General features: G+C 36.7%; 1 protein-coding gene across 1 annotated transcript in view; it reads left to right on the top strand.

The window, feature by feature from the left end:
* The window catches only part of Plxdc2 (plexin domain containing 2), a 431,569-nt gene that overhangs the window by 211,019 nt on the left and 197,814 nt on the right, over positions 1–22,736 (top strand). Inside the window, exon 4 of the mRNA XM_027928684.3 lies at positions 13,525–13,671. Within this exon, the coding sequence (XP_027784485.1) occupies positions 13,525–13,671 (147 nt within the window). The remainder of the gene's footprint in view (positions 1–13,524; positions 13,672–22,736) is intronic.

The following is a 22,736-nucleotide window of genomic DNA, read 5'->3' as shown; positions in this document are numbered from 1 at the left end:
AAAAAGATTTAATGGAAATTTGTATATCTGCCATTATTCATAGTAATTTTAGTTTTAAATTCTGAAACCCTATGTTGAGTATCTAGTTTATTAAAGGATTCTTGTATAAGAACTCATCAAATCCCCTGTCAGAAAAATTTTAAAGTACTATTAGCTGTACACAGCATGTGCCCTGAGGCCTCTCGATACAATTGGTAGTTTGGTTTTGAGAACTGACAATTGATATCTTTGTTCATCTTCAAATATTTTTTAAAGCTTTATATGAAGAAAATGAAAAATAAAACAGTTGTATGTAATTGGTTTATTATAAAAATTCAAATAATATAGATTGGGGAATTTTCATCTAAATCCCATCTCTTAAAAATTACCAATCAGTATATAGTATATATCTGATATATATTTTTACAAAGAGAGGGTATGTATATGTGTATGTGTGTATATACAAACATATATACACACACAAATACACACACACATACACGTATATATATACACATATATACATACGTATATAGAGAGATGAATAAAATATGTATTCATATGTAGAAAGAAATAATTTTGTAAATTAGGATTATACCATGAGGACCATATTTAAGAAAATTAATGAATTTAATATTTTTCTCCTAGTCTTTGGTGGCATGTATGGAAACTCTAGGCCATTAGTTTCAGGCTTTTACCTTTTGATTTTATCTTCAAAATTAAACATTTGAATTTGTTACTTTAAAAATGATATTTCTGTAACTTCAAGTTTATCTATTGCCTGCTATGAAACATTAGATAATCATATTTCTATTATTTCTATATTTTTATGGTGAATAGAAACTATATTCTGATTCAGAATCAGAATAACTAAATTACCTATTTCTGTTAATTTAATTTTCATGGAATCAGTGCCCACCATTAGGTGTTTACCTTAGCTTCTCTGTTCCCATCTGTAGACACGCTGTCTACAGACAATGGTTCTGCAGAAATTCTATGATAGGTAATTTGATTAGTCCCTGAGTTTACTTGATTTTGTAAGCAGGTACTACATATTCAAGAAGTTCGAATTGGTGATATATTTTCTGTGAGTTTGGATGTATCAGAAATCTATTGCCTTTATACTTAAATTACAATTTCATTGAGCAAAAAATTCTTCAAGTCACAATTTCATTTTCTGAATTCTGTAGACATCATTTTCCCTAAATGTTATGTTATTTTCTCTCTATTCACAATTTGATTTGTCTTTCTAGATACCTGTAGGACTTCTCTTTGAAATCTATGAGAAACCTCACCAGGAAATTCTGTAGTATCCAAAATTTTACCTTGGATTTTCTCGGGACTTGCTGATTTCTTATGTTAAAGAAGGAGAGAGAGATCTCATGGTTTTTTTTTTTTTTTTTTTTTTTTCTTTCTTATCAGGGCCTTGGTTCCTATGGGATCAAGGCCCCAAAGTTATGACATCATTTAACCTTTAACTACCTCCATGAAGGTCCAGTCTCCAAACAGAGGCATATTGGGATTTGAGGCTTTCACATATGAATTTTGAGGTAGAAAAACAAATATTTATTCCTAATATCTGTCCTCGACATTTATCTCATTTTTTTTCCATTTCATGTGTTATGTTCCTCAAGACTGTTTTCTGTGTCCTCACCATTTAATTATATTTATTCTGCTCTTTATATACTCCTATTCTCTGTCATTTTTAACTGAGTACAGTTGTCTCTTTTTCTCATTTTGCTATTTTACCATGCCATTTGGTTTCTTAGTGCAATACAGTTAGTTTTTTAGGTCACAATTAACTACTTTTAGCTGTTTATTTCTAAAAAGTATAATAAACAGAATTTTTTTTTTAAAAAAGAAGTAGTCTTAATCTATCATAAAATATGTATTTCCAATTTTCTCAAAATAATAATATCCAAATGATTTCTCTTTATGTAACATATTTCCTACTTAGTATTTTTGAAGTGTTTTCCAAATTATAAGCTTCATAAAGATGGTATGAAAACATTTTCCTCTTAGTTTTTCTTCAAAAAAGATTTGATCATTAACATCCAAGACAAGACTGATGAGAAAAAAACCAGATTTTTCAGGTACTTGCATCAATCATACTAAAATGGAGATGACAACAATTTATTTTAAATAGTCGAATTGGCCTCTAATGTGTTTCCTTTTCCTTTTCTTTTCATCTCATTGGTTTGTATGTATGACCATGATAACATTACCAGCCGCTAAACAAATCAGGTTGCTGTTAATATATCTGTATTTCAGAAAGGTCACTGAATTATCATTGTACAATAAACCATTCTGGGAAACATGAAAAAAAAAAAAAAAAAGAAGAACTCAAAATGCTAAACACCAAAAAAAAAAATAGCCCAATCAATAAATGGGCCAAGGAACTGGACAGACACCTCTCAGAAAATGATACACAATCAATCAACAAATATATAAAAAAAAATGTTCAACATCTCTAGAAATTAGAGAAATGGAAATCAAAACTACACTAAGATTTCATTTCACTCTAGTCACAATGGCAGCTATTAAGAACACAACAATAAGTGTTGGTGAGGATGTGGGAAAAAAGGCACACACATACACTGCTGGTGGGACTGCAAATTGGTGCAGCTAATATGGAAAGTAATAGGGAGATTCCTTGGAAAGCTTGGAATGGAACCACCATTTGACCCAGCGATCCCTTTCCTTGGTCTATACCCAAAGGACTTAAAAACAGTATATTATAGGGACACAGCCATATCAATGTTTATAGTGGCACAATTCACAATAACTGAACTGTGGAACTAACCTAGATGCCTTTCAGAAGATGAATGGATAAAGAAAATGTGGTATATATACACAATGAAATATTACTCAGCAATAAAAGAGAATAAAATCATGGCATTTGCACATAAATGGGCAGAGCTGGAAAATATAATGCTAAGTGACATTATCTAATCCCAAACAACCAGATAACAAATGTTTTCTCTGATATAAGGAGGATGATTCATAGTGGGGTTAAGAGGGGGAGCATAGGAGTATTATAGTGGAGAGGTGTGGGAGGGGAAGGGATGGGGGCATGGGGATAAAAAGACGATGGAATGAGATGGATATCATTTCCCTAAGTACATGTATGAAGACACAAATTGTACGAATATACTTCATATACAACCAGAGATATGAAAAATTGTGCTCTCTGTGTGTAATATGAACAGTAATGCATTATGCTTTCATATATAACAGACTAGAATAAAGAATTTAAAAAAAAAATCAGTGCCCTATTAGAGCATTCCAAGTTAAAAAAAGGCTTTATTTTAAATTGAAATATATATTCTTTGTGAAATCATTCTTGTAAGAATGTAATGTGTTTACTAACACCTGAGAAGAACCATTCAAATTCACACTCTCCTTTATTGATTATGGAGCACTCTTGAAGAGGTAGCCAGTTAATTCAGTGTTAAATAATTTTACCTAAGAACCTTTATGTATCCATGCATATGAAATGACTAGTACAGTGATGGTCATACAGTATGGTCTTGATAGTTTTTAAGTCCTCAATGAAATGGATGTGGGGTTCCAATGTCTTTGCTGCATAAGCCAACAATGTGAGGCATCTGAAAAAATTAAGTTTCATAAAATCATCTCAGTACCCATGAGAGAAGAGATCGTTTGCAGCAGAAATCAAGTAGCCTGATTGACAGATGACTTGCCTTGTGTGTGTCTTTGGTTTATGTCTTCTGTTCCTCTACAGCTGCACATTTCCAGGCATTTTTGAGAAACATGAATTGATGGGATTTTCATCACCCACTGTGCCATCTACTTTCAGTAGCAGTTAGTTTCTTAAATGAATTGGCAACTGGGCCTATCACAGTAGTGTTTTGTTTTATATTCTTTGGTATTAGAAATAGTTTGCTTTCAAATAGAAAATAAAAACTTTTGTTCCCAAAATGGCTTTTAATGACTCTTTAAATACCATTACTCCTAAAAAAGAACAAGATGTGTTTTGAATAATTTAGCAGTGCTAAAATATCACAATTGGTTGGATGTCTGGTGTATGGCTTTTCTGAATATCTGAGCCAAACACTTCTTTGGAATTTCACAATTTGTATGTCTACATTCTTAGGTAAACAGTAAGTTGTCTTTGTCTTGGAAAAAAAGTTGCTATGACAACTTGGCAAGCTTGGGGTAGAAAAGTCAAATACCAAGTTCTAGTATTCAGTTTTTCTTTTTTTTTTTTTTTCCATTGGTTGTTCAAAACATTACAAAGCTCATGATATATCATCTTTCATACATTTGACTCAATTGGGTTATGAACTCCCATTTTTACCCCAAATACAAATTGCAGAATCACATCGGTTACATACTCACATTTTTACATAATGGCATATTAGTGACTGTTGTATTCTGCTACCTTTCCTATCCCCTACTATCCCCCCTCCCCTCCCCTCCCATCTTCCCTCTCTACCTCATCTGCTATTGTTCAATTCTCTCCCTTGTTTCCCCCCCGTCCCCTCACAACCTCTTATATGTAATTTTGTGTAACATTGAGGGTCTCCCACCATTTCCATATGCTTTCCCTTCTCTCTCCCTTTCTCTCCCCCCACTCGTCTTTGTTTAATGTTAATCTTTTCCTCATGCTCTTCCTCTCTATTCTGTTCTTAGTTGCTCTCTTTATATCAAAGAGGACATTTGGCATTTGTTTTTTAAGGATTGGCTAGCTTCGCTTAGCATAATCTGCTCTAATGCCATCCATTTCCCTGCAAATTCTATGATTTTGTCATTTTTTAGTGCTGTGTAATACTCCATTGTGTATAGATGCCACATTTTTTTTATCCATTCATCTATTGAAGGGCATCTAGGTTGGTTCCACAGTCTAGCTATTGTGAATTGTGCTGCTATGATCATTGATGTGGCAGTATCCCTATAGTATGCTCTTTTAAGATCCTCAGGGAATAGTCCGAGAAGGGCAATTGCTGGGTCAAATGGTGGATCCATTCCCAGCTTTCCCAGGAATCTCCATACTGCTTTCCAAATTGGCCTCACCAATTTGCAGTCCCACCAGCAGTGTACAAGTGTATCCTTTTCCCCACATCCTCGCCAACACTTATTGTTGTTTGACTTCATAATGGCTGCCAATCTTACTGGAGTGAGATGGTATCTAGGGTGGTTTTGATTTGCATTTCTCTGACTGCTAGAGATGGTGAGCATTTTTTCATGTACTTGTTGATTGATTGTATGTCCTCCTCTGAGAAGTGTCTGTTCAGGTCCTTGGCCCATTTGTTGATTGGGTTATTTGTTATCTTATTGTTTAATTTTTTGAGTTCTTTGTATATTCTGGATATTAGGGCTCTATCTAAAGTGTGAGGGGTAAAAATTTTTTCCCAGGATGTAGACTCTCTATTTACCTCTCTTATTGTTTCTCTTGCTGACAAAAAAATTTTTAGTTTAAGTAAGTCCCATTTGTTTATTCTTGTTATTAACTCTTGGGCTATGGGCGTCCTATTAAGGAATTTGGAGCCCGACCCCACAATATGTAGATCGGAGCCAACTTTTTCTTCTATTAGATGCAGTGTCTCTGATTTGATATCTAGCTCCTTGATCCATTTTGAGTTAACTTTTGTGCATGGCGAGAGAAAGGGATTCAGTTTCATTTTGTTGCATATGGATTTCCAATTTTCCCAGCACCATTTGTTGAAGATGCTATCCTTCCTCCATTGCATGCTGTTAGCCCCTTTATCAAATATAAGAAAGTTGTAATTTTGTGGATTGGTTTCTGTGTCCTCTATTCTGTACCATTGGTCCACCTGCCTGTTTTGGTACCAGTACCACGCTGTTTTTGTTACTATTGCTTTGTAGTACAGTTTGAAATCTGGTATCGCTATACCTCCAGATTCACACTTCCTGCTTAGAATTGCTTTTGCTATTCTGGGTCTTTTGTTTTTCCATATGAATTTCATGATTGCTTTATCTATTTCTACAAGAAATGCCGTTGGGATTTTGTTTGGCCTCGCATTAAACCTGTAGAGAACTTTGGGTAATATCGCCATTTTGATGATGTTAGTTCTGCCTATCCATGAACAGGGTACATTTTTCCATCTTCTAAGATCTTCTTCTATTTCTCTCTTTAGGGTTCTGTAGTTTTCATTATATAAATCTTTCATCTCTTTTGTTAGGTTGATTCCCAAGTATCTTATTTTCTTTGAGGATATTGTGAATGGAGTGGATTTCCTCATTTCCATTTCATAAGTTTTGTTGCTGATATACAGGAATGCTTTGATTTATGCATGTTGATTTTATATCCTGCCACTTTGCTGAATTCATTTATTAACTCTAGCAGTTTCTTTGTAGACCCTTTTGGGTCTGTTAAATATATTATCATGTCATCCGCAAATAGTGATAATTTAAGTTCTTCTTTTCCTATTTTTATGCCTTTAATTTCTTTTGTCTGTCTAATTGCTCTGGCTAGTATTTCAAGAACTAAATTGAATAGAAGTGGTGATAGAGGGCATCCCTGTCTTGTTCCAGATTTTAGAGGGAATGCCTTCAGTTTTTCTCCATTTAGGATGATGCTAGCTTGAGGTTTAGCATATATAGCTTTTACAATGTTGAGGTAAGTTCCTGTTATCCCTAGTTTTTCTAGTGTTTTGAACATAAAGGGATGCTGTACTTTGTCGAATGCTTTTTCCGCATCTATCGAGATGATCATATGGTTCTTGTCTTTAAGTCTATTGATGTGGTGAATAACATTTATTGATTTCCGTATATTGAACCAGCCTTGCATCCCAGGGATGAATCCTACTTGATCATGGTGCACAATTTTTTTTGATATGCTTTTGTATTTGATTCGCCAGGATTTTATTGAGAATTTTTGCATCCAAGTTCATTAGAGATATTGTTCTGTAGTTTTCTTTCTTTGAAGTGTCTTTGTCTGGTTTCGGGATCAGGGTGATGTTGGCCTCATAGAATGAATTTGGAAGAGCTCCCTCTTTTTCTATTTCTTGAAATAGCTTGAAAAGTATTGGTATTAATTCTTCTTTGAATGTTTTGTAAAACTCCACTGTATACCCATCCGGTCCAGGGCTTTTTTGGGTTGGTAGTCTTTTGATGGCTTCTTCTATTTCTTCCTTTATTATTGGTCTGTTTAAATTGTGTGTGTCTTCCTGACTCAATCTGGGTAGATCGTATGACTTAAGAAATTGATCGATATCTTCACTATCTTCCATTTTATTGGAATATAGGGTTTCAAAATACTTTCTAATCATCTTCTGTATTTCTCTAGTGTCTGTTGTGATATTGCCTTTTTCATCCCGTTTGTTAGTAATTTTAGTTCTCTCTCTTCTTCTCTTCATTAGCATGGCTAAGGGCCTGTCGATCTTATTTATTTTTTCAAAGAACCAACTTTTTAGTTTTATCAATTTTTTCAATGTTTTTTTTTGTTTCAATTTTGTTGATTTCTGCTCTAATTTTAATTATTTCTTATCTTCTACTACATTTGCTGTTGTTTTGCTCTTCCTTTTCTAGGTTTTTGAGGTGTAGTGTGAGTTCATTTATTTGTTGTTTTTTTCTTTTTTGAGGAAAGAACTCCAAGAAATGAATTTCCCTCTTAAAACTGCTTTCATTTTGTCCCATAGATTCAGGTATGTTGTGTCTGTATTGTCATTTGTCTCTAAGAATTTTTTTTATCCCCTTCTTTATGTCTTCTGTAACCCATTGATCATTCAGTAACACATTGTTCATTTTCCATGTGATGTAGGATTTTTCCTTCCTTCTTTTATCATTGATTTCCAGTTTCATTCTATTATGATCAGATATGGTGCATGGTATTATCTCCACGCCTTTATATTTACTAAGAGTTGCCCTATGGCATAATATATGGTCTGTCTTTGAGTAGGATCCATGTGCTGCTGAGAAGAACTTGTATTCACTTGATGATGGTTGATATATTCTATATATGTCGGTTAAGTCTAGATTATTGATTGTGCTGTTGAGTTCTATAGTTTCTTTATTCAGCTTTTGTCTAGAGGATCTGTCTAATGGTGAGAGCGGTGTGTTGAAGTCACCAATAATTATAGTGTTGTAGTCTATTTGATTCTTGAACTTGAGGAGAGTTTGTTTTATGATCGTTGCAGCTCCATTGTTTGGTGCATACAAATTGATAATTGTTTTGTCTTATTGGTGGATGGTTCCTTTTAACAGTATATAGTGTCCTTCTTTATCCCTTTTGATTAACTTAGGTTTGAAGTTGATTTTATTCGATATGAGTATGGCCACTCCTGCTTGCTTCCGAGGGCCATGTGAGTGGTACGATTTTTCCCAACCTTTTACCTTCAGCCTGTGTATGTATTTTCCTATCATATGAGTCTCTTGAAGGCAGCATATTGTTGGATTTGTTTTTTTGATCCAGGTTACTAGCCTATGTCTCTTGATTGGTGAGTTTAGGCCATTAACATTTAAGGTTACAATTGAAATATGATTTGTACTTCCAGTCATGTTTATTTATTTATTTATTTTAGTTTGGTTAGTTTTTACTTTTTGGTTATTTTCCTCCCCCTTTACTGAGATACCTCCCACTATTAGTTTTGGGCACTATTTTTCAATTACTCTCCTTGTAGTATTTTGCTCAAAATGCTTTGCATTGCTGGTTTTCTGGCTGCGAATTCTTTTAGCTTTTGTTTATCGTGAAAGATTTTAATTTCATTGTCAAATCTGAAGCTTAATTTTGCTGGATCCAGTATTCTTGGTTGGAATCCATTATTTTTCAGCGTTTGAAATACATTGTTCCAGGATCTTCTCGCTTTCAAAGTCTGTGATGGAAAATCAGTCGTTAACCTAATTGGTTTACCCCTGAATGTAATCTGCCCCCTTTCTCTCATAGCTTTTAATATTCTCTCCTTGTTCTGCATGTTAGCTATCTTCATAATTATATGTCTTGGAGTTGGTCTATTACGGTTTTGAATGTTTGGGGTCCTGTAGGCTTCCAGGATTTGGCAATCCATTCCATCTTTCATCTCTGGGAAGTTTTCTAGAATTATTTCATTTAATATGTTGTCCATTCCTTTGGTTTGAATCTCTATGCCTTCTTCTATCCCGATGACTCTCAAATTTGGTTTTTTTATGACATCCCATATCTCTTGAATAGATTGCTCGTGGGATTTAAGCATCTTTTCTGTGTTGACTATATTCTTTTCAAGTTGATAAACTTTGTCTTCATTATCTGATGTTCTGACTACTACTTGATCTAGTCTATTTGTAATATTCTTGTTTGAGTTTTTAATGTGGTTTATAGTTTCCTGCATTTCTAGGATTACTGTTTGATTTTTTTTTTAAGATCTCTATCTCCTGGTAAAGCTCATTCTTTGCCATTTGAATTTGTTTGTTTAATTCGTTTTCAAAATATACTTTTATTGCTTGGACTTGCTGTCTCCTGTCTTCTCTAATTTTCCTTTCCATCTGAGTTACCTATGCCTTGAGTTCTTTCCCTATCCATGTTTCTGATGCTTCTAGGTCCTCCTGTAGATTTAACTTGTCCTGCATTGTTTGTACTCCTTTTTTCCCTTGTTTTTTTCATGATGTTCACATTACTTTCCAGTTCTATTTGATTGCTGTGTTTCTGCTCTCTTCTATAGATTTGTTTTGGTTTTGTATATATCTGTTGTTTCTCCTTTGTGTTGGTAGAGTATGCCTGCTAAAGTGGATTCTGCTGGGAAGGAATTCCGACCGCCGAGCTCCAGTGACGTCACCTCTCTGCTATGGCGGGCCCCAGGCTCCTTGCTGGGGTGTCCGAATGGGGGGGTGGGACTGGACTGTCTCTGGTTGGTTTCAGCTCCCGGTCGCCGGTGGGCGGGCAGTCTCCAGCCGCCCGGGCAGCCGGCGGGCAATCGGTCGCCGGCGGGCGTGCAGTTTCCAGCTGCCCAGTCGCAGGGGCAGCGGGCCGGCTGTCGCCGGCGGGCGGGCGATCTCTAGCCGCCCAGTCGTGCGGTCGGTTGCCGGCGGGCGGTCAGTCTCCAGCCGCCCACTCACGCGGGCAGCGGGTGGACTGTTGCAGGAGGGAGTGCGGTCTCCAGCCACCCAGTCGCGAGGGCCTTGCCTCTAGTCATCTGGTTTCTTCTGCTAGTCCTGGTTTCACCTGCTAGACCAGATTTCCCCTGAGTGATGCCTCTCGGCAGTTCAAACTGTACTCTGGGCCTGCCGTTTGTTGGGTGTGGAGGGTGGCTATTGGGAACCCTGGCACTCTATTGTTTTGAATTTTTCCGCTTGCCCCTCCCCCATCGCTGGCAAGACAGGTTTCGTTTTCGCTACTGATGGGAGGGGGAGTTGAAGGTCAGGTGTCTCTAGTTTTCCCCGCGTCTCTATGCAGGCTCGCTCTGATAATCCCTCCCCCGGAAAGCCTAGGAGAGATTTTATGCCAATTCCCCACTGTATGGGAGATGAGCAGAGTAACACACACCTGTTTTATTGTTGCAATCTGTCGGAAATCCCAAACTCAGCCCGAGGCTCAGTGAGGGCTCAGCCAGCAGGATTCCACAGAATCCGCAGCAACGTTTCTCCCTGCTTGCTGGTCGCTTCTTGGCGGTGCCCCGCGGTCTGTAGCCGCGGGGCGGGCCGCGCAGATCAGTCAGCCCGGTTCTCCGGTTGCACAGTTGGCTCGTGTTTGAGACTCAATTACCGGACCTCGGTGCTGGAAATCCTTCCTCTAGGTTTCGGTGCACCCCCATTTGGCTGTAATTTCCTAACAAGATAGTTTTTTGTCGTTCTAACTCGTTATTCACCTGCGCAGTGGCGCGATACACGGGGTGTGATGCACTCTATTCGCGGCCATCTTGGAGTCCCCTCGTATTCAGTTTTTCAATATGTTCAAAGATGGGATATTGGTTTGGGCAGCTCTGATTTAAGTAAAACATGGAAGTGTATTTTCACATAGCCATGTCAGTGAAATTCATTGTAACTGGATAAAGTTTTATGTGCATATTTGCAGATAATTCATTATTTTAATACAATGGCATTCTTTATGATAATTTCAAGACTATTGACTCATTGCAAAGATTCAGGGATTAAGAAAAATGGCTACGTTTTTAATAATGTTGATTTTAAAATTTATACTGAATTCCATTCTGCAAGTTGGAAATTTTATGAGTTAGTAATTATATGAGAATTTGGCGGCATCATAAAATATATTTTTTAATTTGCCTAAATATTATATCCTTGACCTTAGTGCTGCTGAACTCTTTATAATAATAACAGCAATAGTGATACAAATTTTAATTTTTTTATTGCAACTCAATGTTGAAAGCCATTCTTCCATACCACTCATTTAAAATTAAATGAAACATCTTTTGTTATTCATCCCTGATGATTTCTGGCAAGTTTTATACAAGCTTCCATTTCTGCTGTGTGATTACCTAGAAATACTAGAATTAAATGAGAGATGTTTGCCATGCAGACTTATAAATCTGTCCAAGTTGCCTTAATCAACCTTGCTGAAGTTTGGTTTCAAGTAAGAGAAAGCTGGTTTTTAACAAGGATTCCTTTCGTTGACAATCACATAACTTCAGGTGATTTAAAAGTAAAAGATATTGAACAGGTTCAGCAGTAGGTCACACTTAAATACACTTGATCAGAGAGCTGGCTTTTTCTTGGCCATGTTTATTATTCTATGTATTTGTATGTGTTTGCTATATCTTCCGGTAGGGCCTCCACATGGCAGCAAAACAGGTAGCAGTTCCAAGTCTCACATATACATTTCTCAATAGTCAGGATAATGGAAGTTATTTCCTCTCTTGAGCATCTTGCCCATAGGTCTCTCTTAGCACATGTGCACTATGTGCCCCGCAATCTCTGTGGCTGGAAGAGTGACATGTGCAAAGTGGTGTGTTGCCGCAGTCCGGCTGCAGCAAAATAACCAGGGGGTGACGAACAACTTGTGTAGATTGATACAGCAGGAGTGGAAGCCCTTTATTGTAGGACAGGAGCGGTATTTATACATTCCACACAGCTTATCTAATTAACATAAACTTGATACAGCAGTCAACCAATAAGGAATCTCCACACTTAATGGCTCGCTGGCGTTACTTCACAAACCACTCCCTCTGGCAAAATGCCAGGCGCCATCCTGACTTGTTTACTGACTCTAACAGTGTGTGCTCTTATCAAGGAAGGTGCCCACCTTCCTTGTTATTCACCCCTGGGGTTCCAGTGGTGAAGCGCAGGTCAGCTAGGAGGGCTGAATATGGAGGCACAGACTGCCATGCTCTTTGTCTCACAGAATCCAAAGGATTAGAGTCAGTGCCATGATGTTCTAAAAGGCAGGGATTGAAAGCCCACGAGGATTTGGAAGCTCCCGTGGGCTTCCTGGCATCCTATTCTGCTGTCTTCTCATATTTTTTCTTCCTTCTCTGCTAACTTTCTTTTCCTTCCATGTGGGCATACACAACCTTTGAATGGATTCCCAAAGTCTGGTTGGAGGTTTACCTATAATGTTTATCAAGGAAGAAAAAAGTTCCCTCTCTGTTAACATCTAATCACTGTTCTCCACCTTTGCATTGGGGTCCTATGATTTATTTTAGTCATGAGGCAAAAATCCCCTTAGAATACTATGTAGAATATTCTTTTCCTTTCTGTAGTCAGTGATATCATTTATATATGTATATATATATAGTGCATGTATATATATAATGATGTACACATATATAAGATGACTTCTGATAAATTATATAGGATTTTTGTTTAGATCAAATTTCAAAAGTACTTGTAATTTATTTAATTAATACTTAATAAATGCATTGGGCAGAATTGATATCCCAATCTTTATTATTCAAATCATAGTCCTTCAATTCAATCAACATTTTTCTTACATTTACCCGAATGTCTTAAGGTATATTCTATGTAGGGACTTCTCAAATTGATAAGCACAATTTTATTTTTATGGTTTAAAAAATGCAATCATAATTAGCCAAGAATTGTATGATTTGTTCTGGATGTTCCTCATCAAAATTACTTTTTTAAACATTTCAATCTCTTCATTGAGTGGGAAACACAAAGAATAAAAGCTTTGTGAAAGACACCATGGTGATGCCAATAATGAGAATCCAAATAAGAGGAGAAATTAATAACCTAGACTAAAGGGGAATACATATTCTCTAAATTTTTAGGGCTATTAACTGAACAGAGGCCTTGCTCTAAACTTATTTTTAAATAAAAGAAATTTCAATTTGTTGTCATTCAATAGAATTATAGCTTAGACTTCTATTAAATATTTCAAAAAAGACATCTTTTGTTTGGGCAGCAATCAGATTCAATATTATTGTGGTAGAAAAGATAGCCATACACAGAAAATTTATTTGGCTGTAAATTTTATTACTTAACAGTGCCCCTTAAAGAGGATTGCTAATTTTGTGTATATTATTTTCATCATCTTAATTCACTTTCTTTATCGTTAAATAGTATTTTGCTCTTTTGAAGACTACTAAAACTACTAATGTCAATAGAATTTTTTAAAGAGAATTTTAGGAACAATATTTCAGTTCTTGATATAAATTCTTCTTTGTTCTGCAGGAGGACACAGATCACAATTACTATATATCTCGGATATATGGCCCATCTGACTCTGCCAGCCGGGATTTGTGGGTGAACATAGACCAAATGGAGAAAGACAAAGTGAAGATTCATGGAATACTCTCCAATACTCATCGGCAAGCTGCAGTAAGTGCTTTGGCATTAGGGTTTCTTTTGCTCCGCTACAAAGTTTGTTGGATTAATTGGCATATGAATTGGTATATGGCCTGGTCTGTGTGATAATTTTCCATGTGTTTTCAGTTCTGTAACTGCAATATACATCAATAACTGCATAAAAATATTAAAGACAATAAGAGGATTGTTTTGAATTGCCACCATTAGTTGAACCAACCTTTAATCGGGGATTCAAAGTTAAGGTTCACCTTCTATTATTTTTAATTTTATAATTCATGAGTCAATGGAACTGTTTTTAAAAATTACTTGACTTTGGGGGCTGGGGTGGTGGCTCAGTGGTAGAGCTCTCACCTAGCTTGTGCAAGGCCCGGGCCTCGATCCTCAGCACCACATAAAAATTATTAAATAAAATAAAGGTTAAAAATATGACTTGACTTTGGTTGGCTTCCTTTTTATGTGGGTTTACTGTTCTTGGTTTTGGAAAAGATTTCACCAAAATCATTAGTGATTTAAATAACATATAAACCAAATAATAGGTTTAAGTGAAAAAAGTCCAGTATAAAGAGAAAGACTAAAATCTAGGAGGCATCAATATGATCATTGTAAGCCTGGCCTTGTTTCCTTCAATAAATGATTTAGCTGTTGTGAGTAACTTCTTTGGCATCTGTTAAGCAGAGATAAAAGGAAATATTCATACCAGCCAAGATATCTACTGACCTTACACAGTAATAGATATCCTGTGTGCCAGCCTCTTTCAATCTCTGCAATAATCCTATGATTTGAATATTACTAACATTTAGTTACTGCGGATCTGAGAACTAAGTCTTGGAAATGTCAGAGAACCTACTCAAATGTCCAACTGGTAAGTGGTGAAGTTGGGATGTTCATGCAGATGGTCAAGCCCTTGCTCAAAATGTGTGTGTAAAATTGGTCACATTTTGATCATGGAATGCACCTTGGTCATCATTTTTTGTTAGATGCCTAATTTAGCATTTTCAAATTTCCTTTGTTTTACTGGCACATCGTCTTCAGTTTAGTATGGCTTCAAGTGAAAACAAAGAGAATTTAGCCTCCTGGATGCTATTATCATTATTGATATAAAAGTAGAGTTAATGGAGCCAGTGGTTGAATTCATTTAGAAAGGCATTGATTTCATAAATGTTCAATATAAAGAGATTTGGCAATGGACTTCATTGTTTATATACAGATATTCCTCTGCTAAGAGATCAGCTTGAAAGAGTTAAATGGAAATTAATTATAGTTCTCCCTGATGAGTCATAGAACTTTCAAAGTAGACCACATTTTTTTTTTTTTTTTTTTTTTTTTTGCCCAGGCAATCCCAGGCAAGATGATAGATTCAGAAATGAATCACTGTGTGATTTAGAGCAGATCTTTAAAAGAAGAATTTAAAAAAATGAGAAAGATAAGATTAAGACAATGTCAACCCAGAATTTGTTGTAATTGGCTGCCTTCCCATTATAAGACAGTGCCTACTAGTATAAAACACACCTCCTGGAGTTTGAATGTTTAGTTGTCCACGTGGGGATTCTATGATGCAGTCCAGTCTGGGTGTCAGTCACTGTGGGTGATACCTAAAGGCAGAGGAAAGTTCATCAGGTAAAATGTGAGCTGATCTCTTTTTACACACTGATAAGGCCATCAGTGTGTTCTCTGCTTTCCCAAAACTGAGGTAGATTGTGTGTCCTGTCTGTTCTTAAAAGATTTATTTTTTTCCTTTCTCTCTGGGATAGGTTTTACTTGGTTGTCTTGTGACCTCAGCTTTCTGGTTGTCTCAGGAAGAGTTATGATGATTTAGAGGATCCATTCTTTCTTTTTGTTCCTGTGGGACTGACATGGTTGCTTTCAAATCCCGAAGCAGGCCTAAACAGAAATAGAAGGATGTTCTTCTTGTAATGTTTCTGGTATTCCATGCATTAATTTTTAATATAATTGTTAGAAACCTTTCTTTGAGTTACCCTATCATTGTTGTTCCTTGATTTCTTGCTTTTTCGTGTGTATGTTTTTAAAATTTGCTGTAATTAGTTATCAATGACAGTAGAATGCATACAAATGGAATATAAATTCTCATTCTTCTGGTTGTACATGATACAGAATCACACCAGTTGTGTAATTATATGGACATAAGATAATAATGTCTGATTCATTCTACTATCCTTCCTACCCTCAGATTATCTCCCCTCCCTTCACTCCCCTCTGCCAAATCTAGAGTGCCTCTATTCTTCCCTAACTCCCACCCTTGTGGTGAATTAGCATCCACATATCAGAGAAAACATTTGGCCTTTGGTTCTTTGGGATTGGCTGATTTAGCTTAACGTAATATTCTCCAGCTCTATTCATTTACCATCAAATGCCATAATTTTATTCTTCTTTAGGGCTGACTAATATTTCATTGTGTGTATGTACAACATTTTTTTTTTATCCATTCATCTGTTGAAGGGCACCTAGGTTGATTCCATAGTTTAGCTATTGTGAATTAAGCTGCCATAAATGTTGATGTGGCTGGGTTTTCATGTGTATTGAAGCTAAATTTTTAGAGTTAGAAATCAGTTCTATACCCACTTTGTTATACCAATAGAAGTATCACAAACACATACTTACACATGCACACAAAGCACACTGACAAGCCCACCCAAGCACAAAAACCTACCCAGACACACACAGGCACACACTTTGATTTATAGCAGTAGGATTGATATAATTACTTAGTTTCCTTTCTTTCTTTTTTTTTTTTCAGAAAATCTTGGAAACCTACATTTAAATAAATTATGTATCTTAAAACTTTAATAAATTTACTTACTAGAATTTTAAAAATTTTTCCTAAACACATTCTCTCTTCAGTAAATATAATTTGTCTGAGCTTCCAGAGTTGTACACAGAAATTCATGTTTCAATACTTCCAGGGTTGGACACCCCACTGTTCTAGCCATCCCTGGCTCTCTGATCCTTTTCCATTGTTCCTTCCTCCAAATGAATCAGGTTGTTAGAGATGATGACAGAATTGTAATATTAGAGTAGTCACATGACCAGAGGGCTTAGCAAGGCCCTCACACATGCTCTCCCTTAAACACATCACACACACACACACACACACACACACACACACATACACACACACACACACACACACACACACACACACACATGGCATGTGCACAAAACCATAACTACTCTTCCCTTTGATGTTACTGAATGCCTTAAGCACAGGGGAAAAAAATGTTAAATGGGCAACATGGGTCCACTTTACTGATTAGGTTTGCTCATTTCTTAATAGACATAATTCTTGATGCAAAGCCCTCTCCTAATTTGGCTGGAAACAGGATTTAAATTTAAGCCCTCAGGAAAAGAAGGGGGTGTTTCTCAAATCTTATCACCAATTGATGTAATTTATATGCTCAAGGGCATGCATTCTGTCAACAGATTAGACTGCAAGAAAGGAAAGCAAGATTTGGTTAGAGAAAGACCCAGGGGTAGCTAGCCAATCCAGCTCTGTGTGAGCAAGAGGTGGCAGGAGAAAGCAGGAAAATTAACCTCCCCCAAGAGGTGACTCTCCAGCTCCCCACTGCCTCCCTAGGAATGGGTGAGAAGAGGGTGTACAAGAATGTCTCCTTGGGAGCAGGATATTTTAGAGAAAAACTCCCCCTCTATCTTTGTTTTCTATTAACTGTGGTCCAAACAGTGTTTTGGAACCTTAGATTAATATTGCAGAAAGAGAAAGGTGGAAATAAAGTCAGAGTCTCCCCATCCGCATTACTATCTTTCCAGAGCAGAGCAAATCATAGAAATCATTGTATTCACATGTCTGCCATGCCCTTTGTATAAAGTGAATTATAATCCTTAGTACTTAGGTTACACACATACATCCCAGAATTTGATTTTATGTTTCTTCAAATCTGTCCATTGTTCTTTTTGTTTAAATAGCATTTCTTAAATCACTATTGCAGAAAAGGCAGATGTTAAAATCTAGTTTGGCAATTGACAAATTGAAGCAAAGATCATGACTACATAAAGAAAGGGAAGTGAAAAATTTCTAAGAGTCCTTCCCATATGGCAAGCAATAAGGCAGGCATTTTATATGAAAATTCTTACAATTATTTGAGTGCTTTGTTCTTCATTCAAAGACAAGACAGTTATCAGGTTGCAGATCTAGAAGTTTCTGAGTATAAACCTGAAAAACAGCCTGGGCTTGTTTCTTTTCCTCTCTCTGGATCTTTTCTAGTCCATAGTTTGGTGATTTTTTTCCTCTGTCCTTCTATATCCATATTATTTAACTTATCGATGATCACAAAGTTGGACATATTAGAATTATTATGTCTTCTGAAACTGCAGGTGACATTCTGATTCACAGCTCCCAGAGAACTATCCCTGTCCTGATAGAAGGAGTCTGGGGTTAGAAGTGATAAGACTTTGGCTCCAACACTTATTATCTTGGATTCTGGCCTCTCTGCAACTCAGTTTTGTAACTTGTTAGTAATGGGTAAAAATGCCTGTCTTGACTCCCCCTACCCCAGTGCTATTCCGAGAATAAAAATGAAAGCACACTGAAAAACCTGGGAAGAATATGATATTGTAGAGCAATGTGATTTGAAAATCCTAATTCTTTACAATAAAAGTGATCAACCATGTCAAAGAAAAGCCAGAGCCTGACAGCAGTTAAAGCAGTCCAGACTAATTTTGTTCAGTGCTAATTTTGTTCACAGGGGGAAGAGGTATAGCTATAGAACTGTGCTCAGTTCTGAACATAGCATGGGCAAGTAGGGATTTATAGCCAAGGAGCAGAGAGTGGACAGAAAATTACCAAAAAGGAACATCCAGGAGTAAAGGGAACACCAGCTAAACTGACCTGTGGAATTCTTGCTGAAGCCAGGCTAGGGTGATCAAACTTCACCTGAGATATAGTGGAGGACAAGGAACCTGATAAATTATTGAGGGTGAGGATGGGAGCGGTTCTTGCAAACTGACACAGCTGAGTTTTTGTTAGTGGTATTTTTTTGCTAAAACTGGATTTTATGTGAAAGTACACAGATGGGGCTAGCAGAACTTTCAGAAACCTGACTAGAGTTTGGCCAACCAAAGAATGCTTGTCAGAAGATAATCAGATATGAAGGAGGGGAATTCTTGCTAAAATGACTTAGGGCTTTTGCTAAAATCGAGTGATGCCAAAATTGACACCAAAGAAGTCTGAAGGTTGAGGCCTGGTGGAGAAGGCAGCTAGAGGAATCTGACATAGTCAAGGGAGTCATTCAGAGAGATAGATAGAAATGGATGAATGGATGGGATATAAGTGTACAGTCATTCGTCAGATAGATGGATGGGCATAGTTGATATAGATGATATAGATTAATATCTATATGCACTATTTGTGGCCAAGCAATTGCTGGTGTGTTCTTTTCCAGACATAAACATCCTCTGGCTTATTTTTTTTCTATTATTATTCTTTCTCCATGTCAGTGGGTAGATTGATTCTTTAAATAAAGAACACCTGCAAAATGGAATCTTTGAAGCACTCCTCTTCGCCAATCTCACTCTCTTTATCATAATACAGGGAAAGTGTTTGATGAAACTGGTATCAATTTTGACGTGGTGATTGTTTCAAATTTTTAATTGGATGTGGTGGTTGTTTCAATTTTTTAAATTGTCCTTGATGGAGTTCTCTGACTCATAAATCTTCGTTACAAAAGTTAAGTTTTCTGGAGTTGTTTTCTTTCACACCTTCAGGAAAATATTGCTTCAATTAGCATTCCCACTGGTCTTACATTTGCATAATGCTTATGTTCAGGGAGCTAAACTTGACTACATCTGGTGACTTTAGTTGATTATTTTCTCATATTGCAGCATTTCAATTTTTTTTTCTGTGCCTCAAAAAAATCTGTTGATATGGCTTATTTTTCTAAACAATTAACTTGAAAGAAAATTTGATTTGTTATCTCTATTAAGCTATTGTCTAGACCACACATTTTTCTCTGAGTTTGCTTACAGCATCTAACATTGGTTGCTTTTATTTATTTTTATTTTTAATTGGTTGAATAATCTTGCTGTTGCTTCATTTCAAGTAAGACACCCACCTTTCATCAACCTGGCCTCATTTCCATTTGTTTGCAGGATTTTTCTCTAGTTGAATAACAGACTGGGATCACTTGTATATGCATGTGTCTCTATAGCTTAATCTTGGTTTAATTAGATTATTAAAGAAAGAAAGGAATTATGTTCGTCAGTTTTCCATCACTGTAACAAGGTACCTAAGACAAAATCCTTATAAAGAGGAATGGTTTGTTTTGCCTCATGATTTCAAAGCAATGAACATTATTGGTGGACTCAGTTGGTTTGGGGGTTGTGGTGAAGCAGGACATCATGGAGCTGCAGGGGAGGAAGCTGTTCATCTGCTGAGAGCTAGGGGAAAAAAAAAAAAAAAAACAAGAAAAAGGAAGGACCTGGAGTCCCATTGTAACAGAGTCAGGTGAGCACTGGGGAGTGCTTATCTCAGGCTCCCAAAGAATGAAGTATGCAGATGAGGGAGGGTAAGAATTCAGTAGCAGATTTATTAGAAGCAGGCAAGGAGAGTTCTCATAGCGTGGGAGAGGTTCCAAGGAGGGTATCATGGGTGGCTCTCTGGGGGGTTTTATACTATTTTGATGGGGAACTAATCTTTCATTGAAGAATCCCCCTAGATTGTTCTCTTTCTCTGACTCAATTGAAAGAATACAATTTAAATTTCTTGTTGTTAACTTGAGTTTTTTCTTTACTTGTTTCTTTTTTTTAATTTATTTTTTTTATTGGTTGTTCAAAACATTATAAAGCTCTTGACATATCATATTTCATACATTAGATTCAAGTTGGTTATGAACTCCCAATTTTACCCCAAATACAGATTGCAGAATCACATCGGTTACACATCCACATTTTTACATAATGCCCTATTAGTAACTGTTGTATTCTGCTACCTTTCCTATCCTCTACTATCCCCCCTCCCTCCCCTCCCATCTTCTCTCTCTACCCCATCCACTGTAATTCATTTCTCTCCTTGTTTATTTTCCCATTCCCCTCACAACCTCTTATATGTAACTTTGTATAACAATGAGGGTCTCCCTCCATTACCATGCAATTTCCCTTTTCTCTCCCTTTCCATCCCACCTCATGTATCTGTTTAATGTTAATCTTTTCTTCCTGCTCTTCCTCCCTGCTCTGTTCTTAGTTGCTCTCATTATATCAAAGAAGACATTTGGTATTTGTTTTTTAGGGATTGGCTAGCTTCACTAAGCATAATCTGTTCTAATGCCATCCATTTCTCTGCAAATTCTATGATTTTGTCATTTTTTCGTGCTGCGTAATACTCCATGGTGTATACATGCCACATTTTTTTTATCCATTCATCTATTGAAGGGCATCTGGGTTGGTTCCACAGTCTAGCAATTGTGAATTGTGCTGCTATGAACATTGATGTAGCAGTATCCCTGTAGTAAGCTCTTTTAAGGTCTTCAGGGAATAGTCCAAGAAGGGCAATAGCTGGGTCAAATGGTGGTTCAATTCCCAGCTTTCCCAGGAATCTCCATACTGCTTTCCAGATTCGCCGCACCAGTTTGCAGTGCCACCAGCAATGTACAAGAGTACCCTTTTCCCCACATCCTCTCCAGAACTTGTTGTTGTTTGACTTCATAATGGCTCCCAATCTTACTGGAGTGAGATGGTATCTTAGGGTGGTTTTGATTTGCATTTCTCTGACTGCTAGAGATGGTGAGCATTTTTTCATGTACTTGTTGATTGATTGTATGTCCTCCTCTGAGAAGTGTCTGTTCAGGTCTTTGGCCCATTTGTTGATTGGGTTATTTGTTTTCTTATTGTTTAATTTTTTGAGTTCTTTGTATACTCTGGATATTAGGGCTCTATCTGAAGTGTGAGGAGTAAAAATTTGTTCCCATGATGTAGGCTCCCTATTTACCTCTTTTATTGTTTCTCTTGCTGAGAGAAAACTTTTCAGTTTAAGTAAGTCCCATTTGTTGAAATCTGGAACAAGACAGAGATGCCCTCTATCACCACTTCTATTCAATATAGTTCTCGAAACACTGGCCAGAGCAATTAGACAGACGAAAGAAATTAAAGGCATAAAAATAGGAAAGGAAGAACTTAAATTATCACTATTTGCAGATGACATGATTCTATACCTAGAAGACCCAAAAGGGTCTACAAAAAAACTACTAGAACTAATAAATGAATTCAGCAAAGTGGCAGGATATAAAATCAACACTCATAAATCAAAGGCATTTCTGTATATCAGCGACAAAACTTCTGAAACGGAAATGAGGAAAAACACTCCATTCACAATATCCTCAAAAAAAATAAAATACTTGGGAATCAACCTAACAAAAGAGGTGAAAGATTTATACAATGAAAACTACAAAACCCTAAAAAGAGAAGTAGAAGAAGATCTTAGAAGATGGAAAAATATACCCTGTTCATGGATAGGCAGAACTAACATCATCAAAATGGCGATATTTCCAAAAGTTCTCTATAGGTTTAATGCAATGCCAATCAAAATCCCAATGGCATTTCTTGTAGAAATGGATAAAGCAATCATGAAATTCATATGGAAAAATAAAAGACCCAGAATAGCAAAAGCAATTCTAAGCAGGAAGTGCGAATCAGGCGGTATAGCGATACCAGACTTCAAACTATACTACAGAGCAATAGTAACAAAAACAGCATGGTACTGATACCAAAACAGGAGGGTGGACCAATGGTACAGAATAGAGGACACAGGGACTAATCCACAAAGCTACAACTATCTTATATTTGATAAAGGAGCTAAAAGCATGCAATGGAGGGAGGATAGCATCTTCAACAAATGGTGCTGGGAAAACTGGAAATCCATATGCAACAAAATGAAACTGAATCCCCTCCTCTCGCCATGCACAAAAGTTAACTCAAAGTGGATCAAGGAGCTAGATATCAAATCAGAGACCCTGCGTCTGATAGAAGAAAAAGTTGGCGCCGATCTACATATTGTAGGATCGGGCTCCAAATTCCTTAATAGGACACCCATAGCACAAAAGTTGATAACAAGA

This window comes from Marmota flaviventris, chromosome 12 (assembly GCF_047511675.1).
Source record: "Marmota flaviventris isolate mMarFla1 chromosome 12, mMarFla1.hap1, whole genome shotgun sequence".
Lineage (NCBI taxonomy): Eukaryota > Metazoa > Chordata > Mammalia > Rodentia > Sciuridae > Marmota > Marmota flaviventris.
The sequence above is the reverse complement of the archived record's forward strand: the minus strand, read 5'-3'. Positions and strand labels throughout refer to the sequence as shown.